We start from the raw sequence: 17,871 nt of genomic DNA, 5'->3' as shown, positions 1-17,871 counted from the left end.
CAACGGCACATTGAGTATGATCCGTTTGACGTCCTCGGTCACAAGCGATAAAAGCGGTACATTGAATTTGATATCACCACTTTTCTGTCACAGGATTACACACAACATGCATGCCTATTGTCTTATTGTTTCATACCAAACCAGTACGGTCCGCTCTTAAAGAAGAAAGACATGCAAGGGCTGGGCAGCCGAATTCCAGAACCAAAGGTAACTCACTGGGGCAGATATATCCTGATGAGTTGTCTCTAAGCATTTGATAACCATTAGCGTGTCCAATCAGGGCTGATCACAGACTACCGCAGTGATTTCATTAGTGTTGAGGACGCTCATATTATCCCAAGATCAACCCAGTGGCAGCTAACGCTTCGTCCAAGTCTAATCTCATCGTCTGCAGTTGTCGGTGTTCTATCCCGTTTCGTTTCTCAACCACACCATTTCCCAATAGAGATGAACTAGGCTTGCTGTTAAACCTGAGAGCAACCAACATGCTACGAAACTCGATGGGACTGGACACCCAGCACTGTGCAACACACTACCCATGTGGTTAGAACATCCTTTCCCGTTGCTGTTTGTATGGGTGTGCGGTTTCAGTTGAGCTTCAACTTGGTGTTGTTCCCTCAGCTTCGAGACTGGTAGAATACGATACATCTATATGGGATGAAGACGAACTTCCGTCCAGGCCAATTGTTGGTTCAGAAGAAGAAAGATGGTTCTCTGGAAAGTATATATAGAAGCGTAGGAACACGACTGCTTCATTCTGGAAGAGTTCAAGAGATTTTAACACAAGCAACACCACGCAAGAAGACTCATCCGAACCCACTATCTATATCCACTTTGACGCGCCCAACTTGTTCAGGATGAGGCCAGCATTCTTGATCCTTCTCCCTCTTCTCAGGCAGCTTTCTGCCTTGTTATCACCAGAAGCTTGTACCCCGTTCAAATATTCCCCCACGCAGGAAAGGCTCTGTTGTGACGAAGACGCCAACACCCTCTTCAGGACAAGCAATCTCCTCGGCCTGGGAACCTGCTGCAAACTCGCTAGCATCCTCACAGGGCTGAGTTGTTTTACAGCACCACCTCCTCCATCCAACCTTACCGTCTGCCCAGGCGAGCCCGTGTGCGCTGTATTGAGCGGCATAGACATGGCCCTCGGGTACGGACATTGCTATGTTCTCAAGTCCGTCAACGGCCTGTATCTTGGCCACGACTACGCAGCCAAGTATGAAGTAAACAGGGAGAATCCCGATGTCGTGTTCCTCGTTTACGGGGACACCGACAAGGGATGTAATACACATGAAGTCCACCTCGTCGGTGTAAATGATACGTGGTGGTCGCAGGACCAGATGGGTGATCCCAACGGCACCGGGTTCGGCTGGCTTGGAGGGTCTGGAGACCTTAAAGTGCAGGATAACTCGACCAAGCATTGGTTATGGCTAGACCTCAAGTGTGCTTTGGTGGCAAGTGTGCGATTAGCATTTCCTTCCCCCCTGGTGGTGCTCATGCGCCGTGCCTTTTGAGTCCAGGTCAGTCGCATTTGGGGGTCGCTGCGAGTCCAAATACCTGCCGGCCGTTCCATTGGGAAGAGGTTGTCTGTACAAGTGAGAAGTAGGCCAGAACGAGGTAATAATTTGGCGGTCTGGGCTTGGTTGTTTGGTGACTTGATGATTGTTGTCTTCATGCGTGGGAATATACAACAAGATGGGTTGACAGTACAATTATGTGCGGCATTTCGCTTCTATGGACTGTACAGTCTCAACCATGCCTGCTTGCGTCGCATTTCTGTTTGTTGGCACACTTGACTTTGGAGTTGGAGTTTTGTACTCTGGCCGTTTTACCCCTTCCCTGTTTACATCTGAAGTAGACATTGAGAACAGCTATCTGGAGGAGGAACCTTGTCCTCAAGACAAGTTCACGGATTATTGAAAATGCCATGTCTTGGCTTCTGGGGACTGCTACTGCCCGCACGGCATCTTCACCCCGGTGCTGTTATCTTTGTGTTTATATTATTGAAGTCAGGGTGCATATATCTTGGAGTTGCTATCACAATGAGTGCTGTCTCTGCCTTCGTCTTGAACACGCCGTCAGAAGCTGATGCAACATGGGCAGCGGCAAAGAGCCAAGTAGAATGTGTATTGCATATATACCTTCCTGAAATGAGTATGAATTGGTGAACTTAACAATATCGTTGTTGCCCCGGTCTTTTACTCACAGCTTCCATACCCAATCGAAGATCAATGCTATATTGAAACGGAACTCTGCAATTGAAACTTCCCAGAGGGCAGGGAAGCCGGCGAGATAATACATTGATAGTCTTATTAGTTAGTTATGCCCGTTCTGCACGGCCGACGGCGAGCAGGAAACCTGCACAATGCTTCAGAGACCGGCAATTCTCATGTTCACAATGAACGTACGTGTCATCACCAAAATGCAACTAGTACATGGTAACTATAGAGACAATAAAGCCACGGTCCCTGTGGCCGTGTCACTTATTAGCCTCCCACCCAGATGGGCAACAAAGATGACCAAGACGGATGATGAATGCGCCCATCAATGAACAGGCTGTCTTGCTGTTGTCCTACGCCTACGGGCTGGGTGCACCAGTCTTGTTCAAGCTTTTCATGTACTACCTCCTTGAAGCTGTTTATTCACTTGCACACAAACACACGGCTTCATTCACATAATAAACTCGGGCTTGTCTTCCTCGGGACAGCATAAAGCTGACCGTGGCTTGCTCAACATTGAGCATGACGACATCATAACCACTATTAAAGATGTTGTTTTTCCAACTACATTTATTCAGCACGAAACGAAGACTTCTCACGGAGGCATATCCAGATCCAAGACGGCCACCCTGCTTTCGGTTCGCAAGGCCACGTTGATTACACGAGAGAGGGAGACTGCCAAAAGCTTTCCGCGGCATTCTATTTTTTTTTTCTTGATGAACGAAAGCCTTGCCCAATGAGGAGAGCAATCATGCACCACGCTGGGTTCTCGGAGCTTTTGTCGTCCTGCTACCCCTACGTTGAAACTTGACAGAAAGACTATGCTTCAGTGCAACTCCTTGGACTCGTACTTCATGTCGTGGATGTAATAAATGCTACGTCGCACTATGTCCATGCTGCCAAGGTAATTTGCCATTAGGATGTGTCTGCCTATCTGCAGCCGTTATTGGGGAGAGGTCTGTCGAAAGCCAGGAGCCCCATTGTACTTGATTGATCATGCAGGAATTCGTAAATCAAGCGTCTTCGGTGTTGCCCACGAGAACCGGTGTGAAAGGTGAGGTTGTTGACCGCTGCAAATATATGTAGAATAACATGACTATCATTGCTTCCTCGGAGATGTCCAATTTCCTGCTGCAGCCACAAGCCTCACATGTCTGGTTGACGCCCAAGATCGCCGGGGAAAATCTGTCTGTTTTTGGAACAACATCTGCGTCTTATCGCGTCACAGCATTCGAGAAGTTGGTCCTCCAATATTTCCAACGCCTTGCTCGCACAGAAGCTCCCCGCTTCGGGCTTCGATGTCATCGATACGGGGTCATGCGTCCAATGCTGCTGCTTGTACTCCGTAACGTTGTACATGACGCCGGGCCTGGTCGTGCATCCCCGAAGTTCCACTGCCGAGTAGTCCAAGTTCAAGTCTATTCACAACCTAAGCCGCTGCTATAATTAGTTCTCAACAGCCTCTCCAGGTTGACGCGGACGTGTCTACGGGAGGACGACGGCGGTCGAGATCTGTTGCACTACTTGACACATCAAATCGGAACAAAAATTGGTCAGAACGAAAACCACTACGCTGTACACGTAGGAAAACGGAAGAATTCATATTTTATTAAAAACTTGAGGCTTGCCAAGTCTGTTTCGTTCCTCCGGACTATGTCGTTTTTCTCATGTTTTCTTCCCGAGCAACCAAGGTTCGCATCGACGAAGCTATTCCGTAGATTAGAAAGACCAGAAAGTATTGAAAAGCTACATGAGCAAAAGTTTCTGGTTATTGACCGCAAGCATGGATGAATCAAATCCCAGACCAGGCGTCAGTCCCGAAAGCCAAACAGCACCACGACGGTCCTCTACGCCAGCAGTCTCCCCTCAACAGAGCACTCGGGTAGTATCATGGACTCAAAGCGAGAGGAGTCTCCAGAAAAGCTTGTTTGACAGTGCAGAGCAACTCGCAAGGGCCAACATAAGCGCCGAAACATTGATCCAACCTGAGAATGCACTACTGGAAGGGACGCTGCCGGCTCCTGGGGTCCAAGGTCAAAATGTCCAACTTGCTGCTTTAGCTTCGCAAATATCTTACGAAGCGTTACCAGTCTTACGAGCAGCAGCGAAAATGGGGACTGAAACTATCAGAAAAATCGCCGATGGGGGTTCTGTAGTACGCACGTCTGAGTACATGCAGAGAATTTCCTCCCGAGAAGATGCTTCTGTGGCGTCACATCAGGCCAAAACACCTACAAAAGTTTCCGTGTACACGGCCAGAGACAGCATCGGATATGATGATGGATATTCTCTGAGACTCCTTGAAACTTTCCAAGATATTGAAAAGGACGGCACCAGAGATGACGATGATGGATATTCCCTAAGAGTCCTTGACATTCCCCTAAACGGCGAGTCACCAGCAAGTTGCGTCGCAGAATGCCATAGCGAGGCGCAAACCGGAGCCGTCTTGGCTGGCCTCGGGCCAATGGGCCCCAAAAGTGCGCGAATCTACTGGAGTGTACTTCCTCGCGGCGGGAACAGCCAAGCAAGACGAAATCTCCATGGACACATCGAACGGATGCTTGGTCATGAAGTTCAAAAAGCACCCCATGCTTCCAATCCCTCCACGGATTTCGGGGCCGTGAACAACCCTATAAGGCTCCGGACGCAATGGAACGGCGCTGCTCAGCCTTACATCATGGAACTTTTCCAGGTTGAAAAATCCCAGCCGGAAGAGTCCTTCCCTTACAGCCCAGCGTACCGATTACACAGGTTCCAAGCTCATATACAGTGCATAGAGTTTCAAGAAGACAAGTTGGTTGGTAAGTTGAATAATGTATCGATCCAATGGCCTTGTGAGAGACCCTTATTGACCTCGTCCCAGTTTTGTGCCAGTCGTATTTACACGGTCCAGAGGGCAAACATGCCAGCTTGCGCGCGTGGAACCACTTTGTTTCTGATATGCATTGGCAAAGAAACCCCATGTTGGCATTTCTCGACGGCTCCCGACCCCTATTCATCAAGTTACTGCTGCTTTACTTTTTAAACACGGGGCTTGACTGGTCACACCATAGGATCGCAGATATTAAGTCTGCGCGGCGGGAGCTCGCGGATAGAACAGACGAAGACACAGAACTGCACAAGGATGCCGGATTCAAGTTCCTCAAGCCAGTCACCGAGTGGCAAAAAACAGTAATGGCCAGTAGCGAGGCTTTGATCAACATTTGCCACGACTTGGCCAACTCTGCCGACTACATGATTCGCCACCTGCAATGGGGAGCGTCTCAGGCACCCGCCAGCAACACCATCGAAGTGACGCAGGCCTGGAAGTACGTGGCCCTGGACATTGCTGTGAGCTGTGAAGAAGCAAGGAAACAGTCGACACAGATCTTCGCATGTGAGCAGCGACGCTACGAGTTGTACAAGGCGCAGGTTGATGCCAAGACGAGCCAAAACGGGACGCTGGTGACGATTCTTGCGGGCACTTTCCTACCGGCTTCGCTGGCAGTAGGGTGTCTCAGCATGAATAACCGTTTCGCAAATCTCGGTCCCTTGTTGTATGATTTGGTGGGTGTCATCGTCTTGATCGGCGGGTTCGCCGTTGTGTCGGTTGCCGTAATCCGGATCTGGATTCGTGCCCGCTCCCATGGGCCATGGAAGACAAAGACAGAGCGTGCCATGTCGGTCAAATCCAAGTGGCGAGCGGGTCTTCTTGGTTTCCTGGCCTATACGGCAGTCTTGGTATCATTCTTAATAGGCATGTTCGTAAGACCCCTCGTGGGTGGTGTTTTGTTTGGCGCGACGGTAGTTATATCTTCGACCGCCTTTGCTTTATATCTCCTTCGTTAGGCTTCAAATTTAAACAATTCCCTTGGTGCGCGGCTCTTGCTTTCCGAGGACAGCAGAGCTCTCACAGTAAAGCTAAGATTGACATGTGCTGGCAGAAGATTCGAATAAGCTGTCTTGTGACTCAAAGCTAGTAAGCCTGGTGACAGTCATGTATTGATATCCCTGGGGCCCCCAAGAAACGTAATAGAATAGACACATATGCTCCCTAGCATTCGGGAACAGTCTTAGCTGTTGGAGAAACCGAATGAGACGCATGATGTAGGGAAACTTCAAACACGTAGCTCATCAGGCAACCGTCATGGAAACCCAGGCTTCTCACCAGAGTTATCATGTAAGCTGAGCAAATAAGGTGCTACCCAATTAAGCTCCTAACTCACAGGGCACGATTTCTTAGGTTTGTGATGAGTGATTGACTCTGCACCACCACAATGAGGGGGTCCTTACTCGCTTGCCATGCCACAACGGCGCAATTCAAAGTTACTCTCATCGCTCTCAGCTTCACCATGAGTCAGCTCAAGGATGAAGAAGAGATGAAACCCCATACGAGTCGATGACGCTACCCCCGTTCAAGAAAGACGCCAAACCTCGGATCACGAGGCCATTCCGACAAAACACAAATACGAGTACCAAGCAGTGATGTTTCCCATAGCCCGAGCCACAAGAAAGGAAGGAAAAAACTGGCTATAATTACCGTGGCGGCAAATCCGTCCTGCACATCAAGACCAGAGCGACACATGAAACAAAATCGACGTTCCCGCATCTGTATCTCACCCGGCAGTCAAGGCGGCCCCACGCACAACCGCGCGGCAAACTCTCATTGGTCCGCACGTGGGGACACTCAGAATCCCCAGCAAGCTCAGCCAAAAGCGCCAGATCTCCCGAGTCGCGTCCAAGCAACGACACCACATCTTCCATCAAACCGCACCCTCGCACCACCACCACACGCTCCTTAACTTTACGAGTCTGGTCGTTTCGCCCGCCTGCGTCTCAACAATGGTACCCTTCCCACCCGCTCAATCGCAACTCGTGCCCTGTCCGGAATCGCATCCCGTCAGTCCATGCTAACAATGCCAGATCGACAAACTAGTCGGCCTCGCCATGCTCGTGGCTTCGTCTGTCATATTCCTCTACTACACGATATGGACCCTTCTCATGGTTCGTCTCTCCCGCAGAACCTTGTTTTTTTTCTTCCTTCAATTTCTCCATTGGCGCAAAACACGTCTAATTTGCTTCTGTAAAACAGCCCTTTGTCGACAAGGACCACCCTCTCCAGGACTTCTTCCTCCACCGCAAGTGGGCGATCCGCATCCCTGTCATCCTCATCCTTCTCGGATCTGCGGTTGTAGGCTCGTTCTTGGGATTGGTCATGATTAGAAGTAATAGGAAGAAGGCTGCAAAGGCCAAGGTCGCTGCTAAGAAGAAGAACTGAGAATCGGTGTGTCGAAACATCGTGATAACCCGGTACTCTGATGGAGAAAACATGTTCTCCCTAAACAACCCGACATTGCTGTTCGCATACTGGGGCCAGTGGCTAGTTAATAATTCGGCTTGTGCCGCCAACATGAAAGAAATACAAAAAATTAATAATGATGCAACCCTCTATTCTCGCAATGACTATATACATATGTACCAATGAATGCCAATTCATAGGGTATCTTTATTTATGTATCTGTTTATTTGTTTAAATGCTCGCAGGGAGCCATGAAGGGGAGTGCTAAAGCCAATTATGCCCAGAAAAATCAGCGAAACGAATGGAGCAACAACTCGAACCAGTCCAGCTAAGACAGAAGCAGGAACAGACAAGCAAAACTCCAACTAACCAACATCAAATGTGTTTGCCACATTCTTTGAGCGTTTCAACGATTGGCACCCCTCACTTCATCGTCTAATATTCCAAATGCCTGGCCCAAACACTACTCGTCCTCCCAACGCGGACATCACCCGCAACACCTACACTCGCTGGTCCGCAAAGTCGAGAACCTCGCAGTCGTCTTCAAAGAACCCATCCTCGTCACCATCAACTTGGCGAGCACCGCGTCGACGTCTAGTCGTCACCACGATAGATTCTGAACCTTCATACTGCATAACTCTTTCCATTGCAGACTGAGGCAAAGCCATGTGATCATCAGGCCCAATGTAATCATCGTCATTCGCCGGTGCAAGTCCCAAGTCTATCTTCACACAAGGAATGTCTTGACCAAATGCCCATGCAGATGTATTGCCCTTAACAGCATCGAAGTTCCGTTTGTTCTTCTTCTTGTTGGGCTTGTCATCCAAACTCGCATCCTCCGAAAGAGAAGCAGTAGAATCGATGCGCCTGTATTCGCAAAGGGCAACCCGCCGATCGGTATGGAAAGGCTGATATGGTGCGCTTGATTCTATCTCCGCTTGTGGAATCGTAGCGTCCATGCCACGTTGAGGGGCAACCGCAATGTGGGGCGGTTTAAGCGTCATTGTGTTTCCTGCCTCCATTTCGGCTTCTGAGAGTTCAAGATACTCATCTGCAGCTCCAAGCTCAATGATCTGACGAACAATTGGTGCGACAACGTCGTCTGGGAGAAGCGGGACCCTGATGTCCTTGTACTTGTTTGCCCGAGAGATTTTCTTCCCCGGAACCGATGAAGATGTTCTTGTGCTGCACGGAAACACCCGTATCAGACCACCTCCAATGGAGAATAATGACTGGGATCGTCGATTCCTCAACCATGAAACACAGGCCGGTGATGGCAGAATGGTGCTTGGTGGTAGAGAAACACGGTTCTCTCCGGTATGACGAAGCTGGTTGATAGCTGTTCCGGTCTTCCCCAAAGAGTGAGTAATGCTGGCCGCAATCACCCGTCCACCCTGAGCTGCAGAGTCCCTGAGCATATTTCCCGCAGATGGCGAAACCGTGTTATTGCTTCCACGACGTGAGCGTGAGACAAATGGCTTTGCCGCTTGATACGCTGCTCCAAGTGCACCTGAGGCCATGGACACAGCTGAGCTTGATCCATCAGAAGCTTCAGGGCCACTTTTTTGAGGTATCCTACGGCGTCGTGGAGGTGGCCACATGAAAGAACTGAATGGCATATCCAGCAAATGGATCGTCCCCCTCTCCGTAACCATAGCTAAGCGGTCGCCATGAGGCTCAGACCAGGCGACCTCGACAATTCTAGCCACCGTCATCCGTGAGAACTGCGCAATTTGTCGAACCTGAGGCCCAATGGTTTCGTTTTGGGCCAAGGTTGTCTGCAGCGGCGAGGAGTTCGTATGTTGATAACGCAAGAGATCCCACACAGTCTGGACATCGCCTTTAATGCTAGCAGTGAAAAGGGCCAACGATGAAGGTGAGAAGGAAACAAAGCTACACCCGAGCGGGGTCGCAAAGGTAGTAAGAGGATGAACTGTTGCAGATAACGGGAGCTTTTCCACATCCACAATAGAGACAAGCCCCGGGTCTTTTACTGTAGCTGGGGTTGAGGTCCCATGAGTAGGTGGGAACTGTGATGGATCTGCTTGTTGTGCACGCGATCCAGTCCATTGCGCAGGAGGCGATCTAGATTGTTGTTGTTGAGAAGTTGGTGGCTGGTTCCAATACGAATTCCAAGCCTGCAAACCTTGCTGGCCGACCCATTTCATCCCCGATATCAGCTCCTGGGTCGTTTCCCGCATAAACTTGTTCATCATGCTGTCCGAAATGGGCAAATCAAGAGCTGAAGAGACTGCAGGGAGGTGAGGTGGTGCCATGGACGAAATTCCAGGAGCACGGCCCAGCGTAGGCACCGGTAAGTGTGCTCTAAGAGACGCTTGAGACGACGGATTTGACGGACAGTAGGCTATCCACCTTCCATTCATTGCAAAAATTGGTGTTTGTGGGCTAGATCGTCGGGGAGAAGAGGAAGACCCTTTCTTTACAGTGTCTTCTGCTACTTCTGCTCGTTGACCTTGCTGAATTGTAGTCCACAGCTTTCCAGCACAAGCAAACATGTGGCCATTCCGCAGCTCAAGCAACTGCGTGTATATCCAACATTCGCCTGTAACACCGGAGCACACGGCAACAGTGCCATCATCCGCTTTGATATTGAAGGCGCCACTGGGGGAAGGAGGTTGGAATAGAGGACTAGATAGAGAGACCTCCATGTTAATAGGTACTCTCTGCGTCTGGAGCAGAGCATCGACAAGTCTGTTTGTCTTGAGAGAGTAGACTTCTACTGCGGTTTGGTAGAACTGAATGGGTGGTGCTGCTCTTGTCGATGGACCCTCCGACGGAGCATAACCCGGTCGAGGACTTGCGCTGCAGTCCGGTGTTTCACGAGATGCAGTCTCTTGTCGACAATCCGCATCCGTTGGCCGTGTAGGGAGTACCGGTCCGTGTACTACCACTGCCACAAGCGGAAAGAAGGACGAGTTTTGGCCAGTGATGGTCCATGGAAGGATTTTGGCATGATGCACTCCGCCACGCAACCCTTTCAAACTCGCAACAAGCTCAACTCCCCTTTTGTTTACGGCGTACACCTGCAGTCCACCTTCATAGCCCGCCAAGACCACCTTTTGCGTCTGGGAGGATAATCCTGGCTCGCACGGTAACCTATCAAACCCGAAGAATAGTCCACGATCACCAGCTTTCATGCCGGATTGAGGAGTAACGGTCAGTTCCAAGTCCTGAGCGCCGTAAAAATGTGGTTGAGGCCGATGGGGTAGGGGTGGATGAGGACTAGCGGCCTGCGAAGGGTTGTACTGCGAGTATAGAGAGCTTCGTCGATACGCGGCACTGGATCGCGGGGGAGTGCCAGCGAAGTGATAGTGAGTGTCTGACTGAAGGCTAAGAGGTCGCCGACTATGATTTGGCGGGGAAGGCGATGCCGGAGACGGACTCATGAAAGGGCGCTGGGTGGTAGCCCAGCCGTTGTGCAGTCTGGCGGCTTCTTCATAAGAAGAAGGCTGAGTTGGCGGGGATTCGCTGGTGAGGTTGATCAAGTTGCCAGGAGAACCAGCCATGATGGTCTTGGCCCACTCTGTCGTCATACTAGGAGCAGTATTTGGGGAAGCTGAGATTGTAGACAAAGCGTCAAGCATCGGCGACGCAACGACGGGGTTTCCATCATCGGGAGAGGTCGAGGGCTTGATCTCTGGGGTATTGGCAGGAGGAGACGAAGTGTCGGAGGCCGTACTCTTGTTGGAAGCGGCGTTGCCGCCCCCCTGAATAATGTTGCTATTATGATTGCTGCTGTTGGTGACGATGGGATACGATAGTCAGCCAGACGGCTCAGATGATGGGTCACCGGGGAGGCGGATTCTGAGATGATGGGGGAGGAGCTACTCACGAGAGCTTAGCAGCAGCCTGCTTCGTCACCGCCGCAGATATTCCACCGTTTTCTTTAGCATGTTTCTTATTCTTGCCTATGGTGAAAATTCAGTCACTATTGGTTCGTTTCGAATGCCAACCTCATCCGATATTATGCAAGGACGACTGCCGAGGATCTAGGAAGGCTGGGATGACATACTGGGCATTCGACCGGTGTTGGCCCAGGACGTGAGACAGTCTCCCGCTCCGCGAGAAGGCCGAAGAGCAAGAATAACCAGAAAGCCGAACCCCGAATAAAGCAAAGTATGAAATATACACCAACTTTCAATAGCAGTTCGATGATGACCGAAAGCCGCGTCGAGGTTTGCGGATGCAACGATAGAGGGGTATGTATGGAGGGGTGGTTGTTATCAGTGATCGGGGAGACGCGGCCCAGCCACGGTCAGTTACTATGGCGAAAAGGAATCGTCTTTGGACACAAAGATGACTTGTTCAAAGAAAGAGACTTGGTGCACGTTGAAATGAAGGACAGGAGTCGTCGTCGTCGTCAGGTCGTCGTCAATATGGTAACTGAGATATGAGTACTAGGAAAGGGGGATTGATGAGAGCAAAGAAGCAGCTCCGGCGGACGGCGAGCGAGTCACCTAAACCGCCCACGACACAGCTTGCATCCAGCTCCGTGCAACGAGACAAGGGAGTGAACGTGAGCAGCAGCAAGGCACGGCTGCCGTCAGAGCCAGCCATCTTTGGCCGTCCAGGTCCGGGCCTATCCACTCCATGGCCTCCCAGGCAATGGGGATGGGACAATGTGCTTAGCCCAGCTGAGGGGGAAGGATTGACGACAGGCGTGGAGAGTGGAGTCAACAGTCGGTCGCGGGACTCACTGGGTCATGGAACAAAACCCCGTGGGTAAGCCTAGGCTCTGCTGACGGATGAGCAGTACCTCGGGCTCGGAACTTGGACGGAGGGAGCGGAAGACTTCCCGTAGTCTTGGACGTTGTCGAAAAATCCGCTGCGAATTGTGAGGTCACCATGATGGAAGCGGTATTGTCCAGAAGCCCCTCAGCAAAGCGAGCATCTGCAGGCAGGCGGCAACGGCGCAAGCCTCCAAAATCGAGAAGTTGGAGCAAGTATATATTACCAATTGATATTGTGTCCAAGGACTTGTACTTAGTACAGTAACTTCCGTGGCGTATCTATTAGCAATGCCAAGATGACACGTACGCAAATACAGTGAAGATAGAGTTCCTGCTATCAGGCTCAACAGCCGTGGGAGGCTTTGATCACGGCGGCGGTCATCATTCTCTCGCCGGTGACGTGCCCGATCTCAATCCGGAGCGGCCAGCATGAACAGCACTGGCTATGCGTTTTGCTTCCAACGCGCTTCTGGGGGGCACACCCCCTTCTCCGCAACCAGGTAACTAGTTGGTGACTATGCGGCTTATGGAGAGATGGAAACGCCACCACATGATGGTTTGCTCGCCGTGACAGTGGGTCAGGTGAGCGCTCCTCCTACGCCATGATACAATACACGTAGCCGCGTTATTCCAAAACGAAGCGAGGAGGCGAGTTAGTTCAAAGGTTTGGCTCATCAGGATAGGAAGAGCTATTGTCCGGAAGACCATGGGGTGCACAATATTAAATGCAATATACAAATATGTGGCGAACTTGTTGCGCTCAGTCAATGAACCCGCTGTTCGAGACGTGGGTGTAGGTGCAACCCAATATCTGCGAACAACGGTAAACACTTGGGTCACATTGAGGGCACAGTCATACAGTCGGTAAGCCGCATTGTCGTAGGCTTCATTGCTGCTCGGAGCGTATTCACCTAGTTTTGCAACCAAACCTGATAATGTGCAAACTTCCACTCTTCTTTCTCTCCCATGTTATCCTTCTTCAAAACCGCATGTCCAGCCCATGGAACAACTAGAGACTGGCCGTCTTTAGTTTGTAACGTCACCTCGCCAAACAGCATAAGCTCGCACTCCTGGTCATCAGATTCATCCTGAAAGCTCGCCGGAAACACCTTCACCACCGAATGCCTGCGTTCTTGAACCGTAGTCCACATTTTACTTCGAAGCTCTCGGATTTCTGTTACTCCTGTTAGTTAGTAGCGGCCATCCATCCCAGTTGCACACCAGGTGCCAAACCAAGGACCAGTCACAGGAACCAGCATACCCTGTTCGCCCTTGCCTCTCTCATTGCCCATGATGACCTGCGCATCTCTGGTGAAGTGACTTATCCACAACTCATTCCCGTCCGGTCTATCCGATACCCTGTAGAAGTTGGTGATGAAGGTCCTGATCTCAGGATCGGGCAGGTTGCCATGGCGGGGATAAATGGGGAAATAACCGCCGCTGAGCTGTCCGGCCATTGCGAGCGATCAAACCAACAAGAGGAAAACAAGGGGAACGAAGCAGACTTGTATTATTGCCGAGTGCTGTTTTCACACGAGGGCAGATTGCTATCGTCGGGGGGTTAGAGGTATGGAGACGATCGAAGTCTCGCATTTGGGCAGCATGAGCGACTAACGCGCTGCGTTGCGAATCTGCAACATGTCTCCACAATTGGCAGTTATCAAACGAAATATGCTCATAATGGTAGCTCCATTCTCTGCCGTCCTAACTATCAACCCCAGTCGTCACCAACATATATCATCCTATTCTTGAAGAAGGAAAAAAAAAAGGGGTGAAGAAGAAGAAAAAAAATTAGAAGAAATTGCCCAATGTAGCCGTGTCCGAGACTCCATGCCGTAAACGCCAGTCTCGCCCTTGTCATGATATTACTTTCGTACGCCCCGCGCACTCACTTCACCCTTCTCTCCTATATTCAGTAATTTGCGGCAATCCGGACAGTACCACTTGGTTGTTCGGGCGGGAATGTCGTCCAGCCCGACGCATTCGAGGTGGAACCATTCCTGTTTACAAATCTGTATATAGCGTATTAGCCTCATGGTCGATTTAAAATTTCTCTTCTTGTCTCTCTCTTTATATGTCTGTCTCTTTTTCTTTTGGTCTTCCTTCCTTCTAGAGCATTGATCTCTTGCAGTCCGGGGGACTTACATCAACATTGTCGCATTTGATCATGGTCCCAAAACTGACTCGATTGCACATACAATATCGCGGCTCATTCGGGTCAATTGGGTTCCCCTCATCATCCACCTCTTCCATCTCCGTCTCCAACACCTGACCCTTCTCCCTCTTGGTCGCGCGAGCCTTCTTCTTGGGCGCTGCTTTGCGTTTGCCGACGGCGCTGCTTCCGCCGCTGTTGGTGGTGCTAACAACTCCAGGGGCGGGGCGCTTTGTCCGTTTCGCGGGTTGTTTGAACTCCGGTATTGGGGTATTTCGAGCCGTGCTGGACCGACGAGGTCGGTCGGACGCGAGGGAGGGCGGCTCTTGGCTGGCTGCTTTGCCTCGGGACCCAGGACGGGTCGCGATTGGAGTTTGGCCACGAGATGGAGGACGCAACGAAGGGACGTCGGGAGGAGAGGCGTGCTGTGTCCGCTTCGCGGCTTCTCCTCGAGTCTCTCTCTTGGCGGGCTCTCGGGAGGGTGGCGCGACTGGCGTCATGGACTTCCGTCGGTCTGTGCGTGGCAACGGAACAGGAGTTTCCGCGGGCGGCTTCACAGGTATAGTGGTTGTGGTGACATTGTTGCTGCTTGTTGAATTGGGGGTTGGAGACAGCGCGGATCGAGAGGAGCTCTGTGGAGGGACTGGTATGGGAACAGGCGTTTCCGACTGTCCTGGCGTCATTGGCTGGAGTGAAGAGCCGCCACTGTTGTTGTTGGTTTTATTGCTAGAGGTGTTGTTATTAATATGAATATGATTGTTGCTAGAGTCCGCCGGCGGCGCATTGTTCTGGTTCATACCAGGATGTTGAGGTGGAGGAACGGGAGTTTCCATCTTGCTCCGCTTGGGCTGTGGTCTCGGCGGTGTTGTCTCGGCGGACTCTGGTGGTTCAGTTCCAGATTCGCCCTCTCTTTTACGTTTGCCGTTTGGCCGAGAAGAAGCGGCCCTGGACTTTTCGGGGGGCTGGCTACCTCCTTTTGTCTCCTTGGAATCCTTGGAGTTTTCAGACTTGTTCTTTTCGTTTCCCATGAAGAGCTTAGCGGCATGCGTCATCTTCCTAGCAGACTCTTCGGCCTCCTCTGCTGCTAATTTAGCCAGGGCCTCTCTCTTGAGCTTCTTGGCTTCGTTCAACTTCATGCCTCTATTGCTCGTGGGGACTTCCTCGATCCCAATCAAGTCGGCGCTAATGGCACCGGCTGGGAGATGTTGTGCCCCAGACTCATCGTCCACGACAAGCGTTGGCACTTTTGGGTTGAATTCTTTCCCCTCATCCTCCGCCTTCTTCTTTGCGTCTCTGTACTCGTCTGGCCCACGACCGAGCGCCTTAAGCTCCCTCGCTACCATTGTCTCGCTAGGTGTCCAGGTAGCGTTCTTCTTCATCCGTTTTCGCAGCTTCGCAAGCTCATAATTGGTAAGTTGCAACCACGGGGCATCTGCACTACCAATCACGGCGTTCTCAGGAGGTGGGTTCAAAAGGGCGGCAGCGTTTGCAGCAGCGGCGGCACTCATTGCCGCTGAGGAATAAGTAACAGGACGAGCCAGTCGGCTGTTTGGCTTGTGAGGCTTGTTCGAAATGATCTTAATTCGCGGCGGAGCAGGAGTTCTCCGTCCTGTGCCGTACATGTCGGAATCCTCATCGGTGCTGATGTCGCTATCGTCGCTGGCGGTATCGTACTCGATTTCGTAAGGCGCAAGCACCTCTCCTGGAACGGTGACTTTGGGGATTCGATGATGTCGAATCTTCTGCCCATCTTCTCCAACAGCGGGTTTGGCGCGAACGGCTTGTGGCGACCTGGACACGACAGGACTCTTGGGCTCCTCTGCTGGATAATTATCCATCATGTCTTGTAATTTCGCCAGAAGCACCTTTGCCTTGTTGTAGTGGCGATTTACATTCTCAGACATCCTCACAGCTTCGTCATGCGCAAAGACTCTCGAGCTCACTGCCTGGCTGAGCTTCTCTGAGATGTCGGCACGCAGCTTGACTGGTGAGGGACGGTCCTCGGCGGCGAGGCTAGGAAGCTGACCCCATGTCGTTGTCAGTTCGTCCACCTTGACTGACGCATCGTTATATGTCTCGTCGAGCTTCCCGATCAGTGTCAGCGACCGAATCACGTCCGACGGCAGGTACTCTGTAAAGTCGAGGAAGTCCGTCACCGTGGTTTGCGCATCAGGATCAGCACGAGGCTCGAGTGCCTTGTCGGCATTCTCCATGGCTTGACCCGATTGACCTGCTTGACCTGCGGCTGTCCGGTTTGCAGAGTTTGTGTCCTTTGGCGATGCCGCGCCTTCGACATCCCTGGCCACAGCTTGGTCTGTGCCGGCAGCGGCCATGATGCCTCCGAGGGGAGCGGCAAAATAAAGGGGGCGAGCGCGTTTACTGCAGCGCAGATACCAAAGAGGCTTATCGGGTTCGGTTGGCGACGGATGTCACCGGGGTCTGCGCGGCCATTTGCCCTTTTCGAAGCAGTTTTGTTGAGGAGCCGTGTGACCGTGTGACAAGCTTGCAATGCGCGCGATCCAGCCGCGGAGAGCCCAGGAGTCCGAGGGGGGAGGGTCCTAGGCGTGTTCCGTCTCCACCATGTCACCCCGTGCCTGATTTTGCGCCTTGCTGGTGCCGTCGGCTGGACAGTGGTCCAGCCAATGGAGAACTCAAATGAAAAGCAGAAAATAATAAAGCACCATTCCAACTCTGGCCTACATAACTACTAACGAGAAGCAACCGACGATATAGCTGACAAGAAATGATGCTCAATTGAAGCTCAGAAAGATTGACTCATCTACTCAATGTCTGCCTATTTGTTTGACAGGGAGATTCACCATGGCATCGAAGCAGAATTGGGTTGCCCATTGGCCGAGCCAGTTATCATATCAGTGGACCCTGTTCTTAACTCGGCCAGAAAAAAAAAAGGCACGAGTTGACGTTAGAAGGCCGAGCTCACTTCAAAAATCTCTCCGAGCTGATTCAACGCCTCGGTTTTCTGGGGAACGCCCCCCAGTCGCTTACTACCGAAAACGAAATGTGCGTCATGCACAATACTACCCAGATACCTGTGTACGCACTATCCAATATGGATTCGAAGGAATTCCGAATTTTCCCAAAATGTATCTCAAGGCCCCAAGGCGCAAAGTGGCATGACTTGACCCGTTAGAATACACACCTAGGTAAAAGTTGGCTCCCAGACCACGGACGGTCCATGCATCTTTGAGCCTCAAGAGTAATATTGCTCAGCACTTCTCTTTGGTCTGCATAATCCTGATTCGCGTTTCTGTCATGTGTCTGTGGGCTTCGGGTTGCCCGGGACCGGCGGCCGATCTGGTTCAGCCTCATGTACTCCGTACAGAGCAACTATTATCCTTGTGTCCTATAATCACTCGCTCACCTCCATCCCTGGATCCCGACCCCCTGGGTCTGACACATGTAATTTTCCCGCTTGGACCGAATTAGAAGCAAGGAGTGACCACTCAG

The 17,871-nt window shown here is 51.4% G+C and overlaps 6 protein-coding genes across 7 annotated transcripts; 3 read left to right on the top strand and 3 right to left on the bottom strand.

The window, feature by feature from the left end:
* Nucleotides 1-857: 857 nt before the first annotated feature.
* On the top strand, nt 858-1,517 carry J3458_007080 (uncharacterized protein; the record flags this gene model as incomplete). Its single annotated transcript, XM_066119192.1, has 1 exon — nt 858-1,517. One exon carries the CDS (start codon nt 858-860, stop codon nt 1,515-1,517), a length of 660 nt encoding a protein of 219 aa, XP_065975829.1.
* Nucleotides 1,518-4,943: 3,426 nt separating this feature from the next.
* J3458_007079 (uncharacterized protein) lies at nt 4,944-6,757 on the top strand. The gene has a single exon (XM_066119191.1). The coding sequence runs from the start codon at nt 5,163-5,165 to the stop codon at nt 6,048-6,050; it is 888 nt and encodes a 295-aa protein (XP_065975828.1). The 5' UTR covers nt 4,944-5,162; the 3' UTR covers nt 6,051-6,757.
* Nucleotides 6,758-6,948: 191 nt separating this feature from the next.
* dpm2 (Dolichol phosphate-mannose biosynthesis regulatory protein) lies at nt 6,949-7,920 on the top strand. Its single transcript, XM_007808518.2, has 3 exons — nt 6,949-7,046; nt 7,125-7,205; nt 7,294-7,920. The coding sequence occupies exons 1-3, from the start codon at nt 7,044-7,046 to the stop codon at nt 7,477-7,479; spliced, it is 270 nt and encodes an 89-aa protein (XP_007806709.2). The 5' UTR covers nt 6,949-7,043; the 3' UTR covers nt 7,480-7,920.
* J3458_007077 (uncharacterized protein) lies at nt 6,956-12,089 on the bottom strand. Of its 2 annotated transcripts, XM_066119189.1 has the most exons (3): nt 11,534-12,089; nt 11,354-11,429; nt 7,625-11,256 (listed from the first exon to the last, which is right to left on the bottom strand). In XM_066119189.1, exons 1-3 carry the CDS (start codon nt 11,538-11,540, stop codon nt 8,001-8,003), a joined length of 3,339 nt encoding a protein of 1,112 aa, XP_065975826.1. In that variant the 5' UTR covers nt 11,541-12,089; the 3' UTR covers nt 7,625-8,000. The 2 variants fall into 2 exon arrangements, with proteins under 2 accessions (XP_065975827.1, XP_065975826.1); XM_066119190.1 differs by lacking the exon at nt 11,534-12,089 and having other exon boundaries at nt 6,956-11,256; nt 11,354-11,513.
* A 1,073-nt stretch (nt 12,090-13,162) lies between these two features.
* On the bottom strand, nt 13,163-13,708 carry J3458_007076 (uncharacterized protein; the record flags this gene model as incomplete). The annotated part of the gene is made up of 2 exons (XM_066119188.1): nt 13,163-13,425; nt 13,513-13,708. 2 exons carry the CDS (start codon nt 13,706-13,708, stop codon nt 13,163-13,165), a joined length of 459 nt encoding a protein of 152 aa, XP_065975825.1.
* Nucleotides 13,709-14,116: 408 nt separating this feature from the next.
* Nucleotides 14,117-16,736, bottom strand: J3458_007075 (uncharacterized protein; the record flags this gene model as incomplete). Its single annotated transcript, XM_007808520.2, has 2 exons — nt 14,117-14,263; nt 14,397-16,736. The coding sequence occupies 2 exons, from the start codon at nt 16,734-16,736 to the stop codon at nt 14,117-14,119; spliced, it is 2,487 nt and encodes an 828-aa protein (XP_007806711.2).
* Nucleotides 16,737-17,871: the final 1,135 nt, after the last annotated feature.

Source organism: Metarhizium acridum, assembly GCF_019434415.1.
Source record: "Metarhizium acridum strain ARSEF 324 chromosome Unknown scaffold_72, whole genome shotgun sequence".
NCBI lineage: Eukaryota > Fungi > Ascomycota > Sordariomycetes > Hypocreales > Clavicipitaceae > Metarhizium > Metarhizium acridum.
Note: the sequence above shows the minus strand (reverse complement) of the source record. Positions and strands in the feature narration are given on the sequence as shown.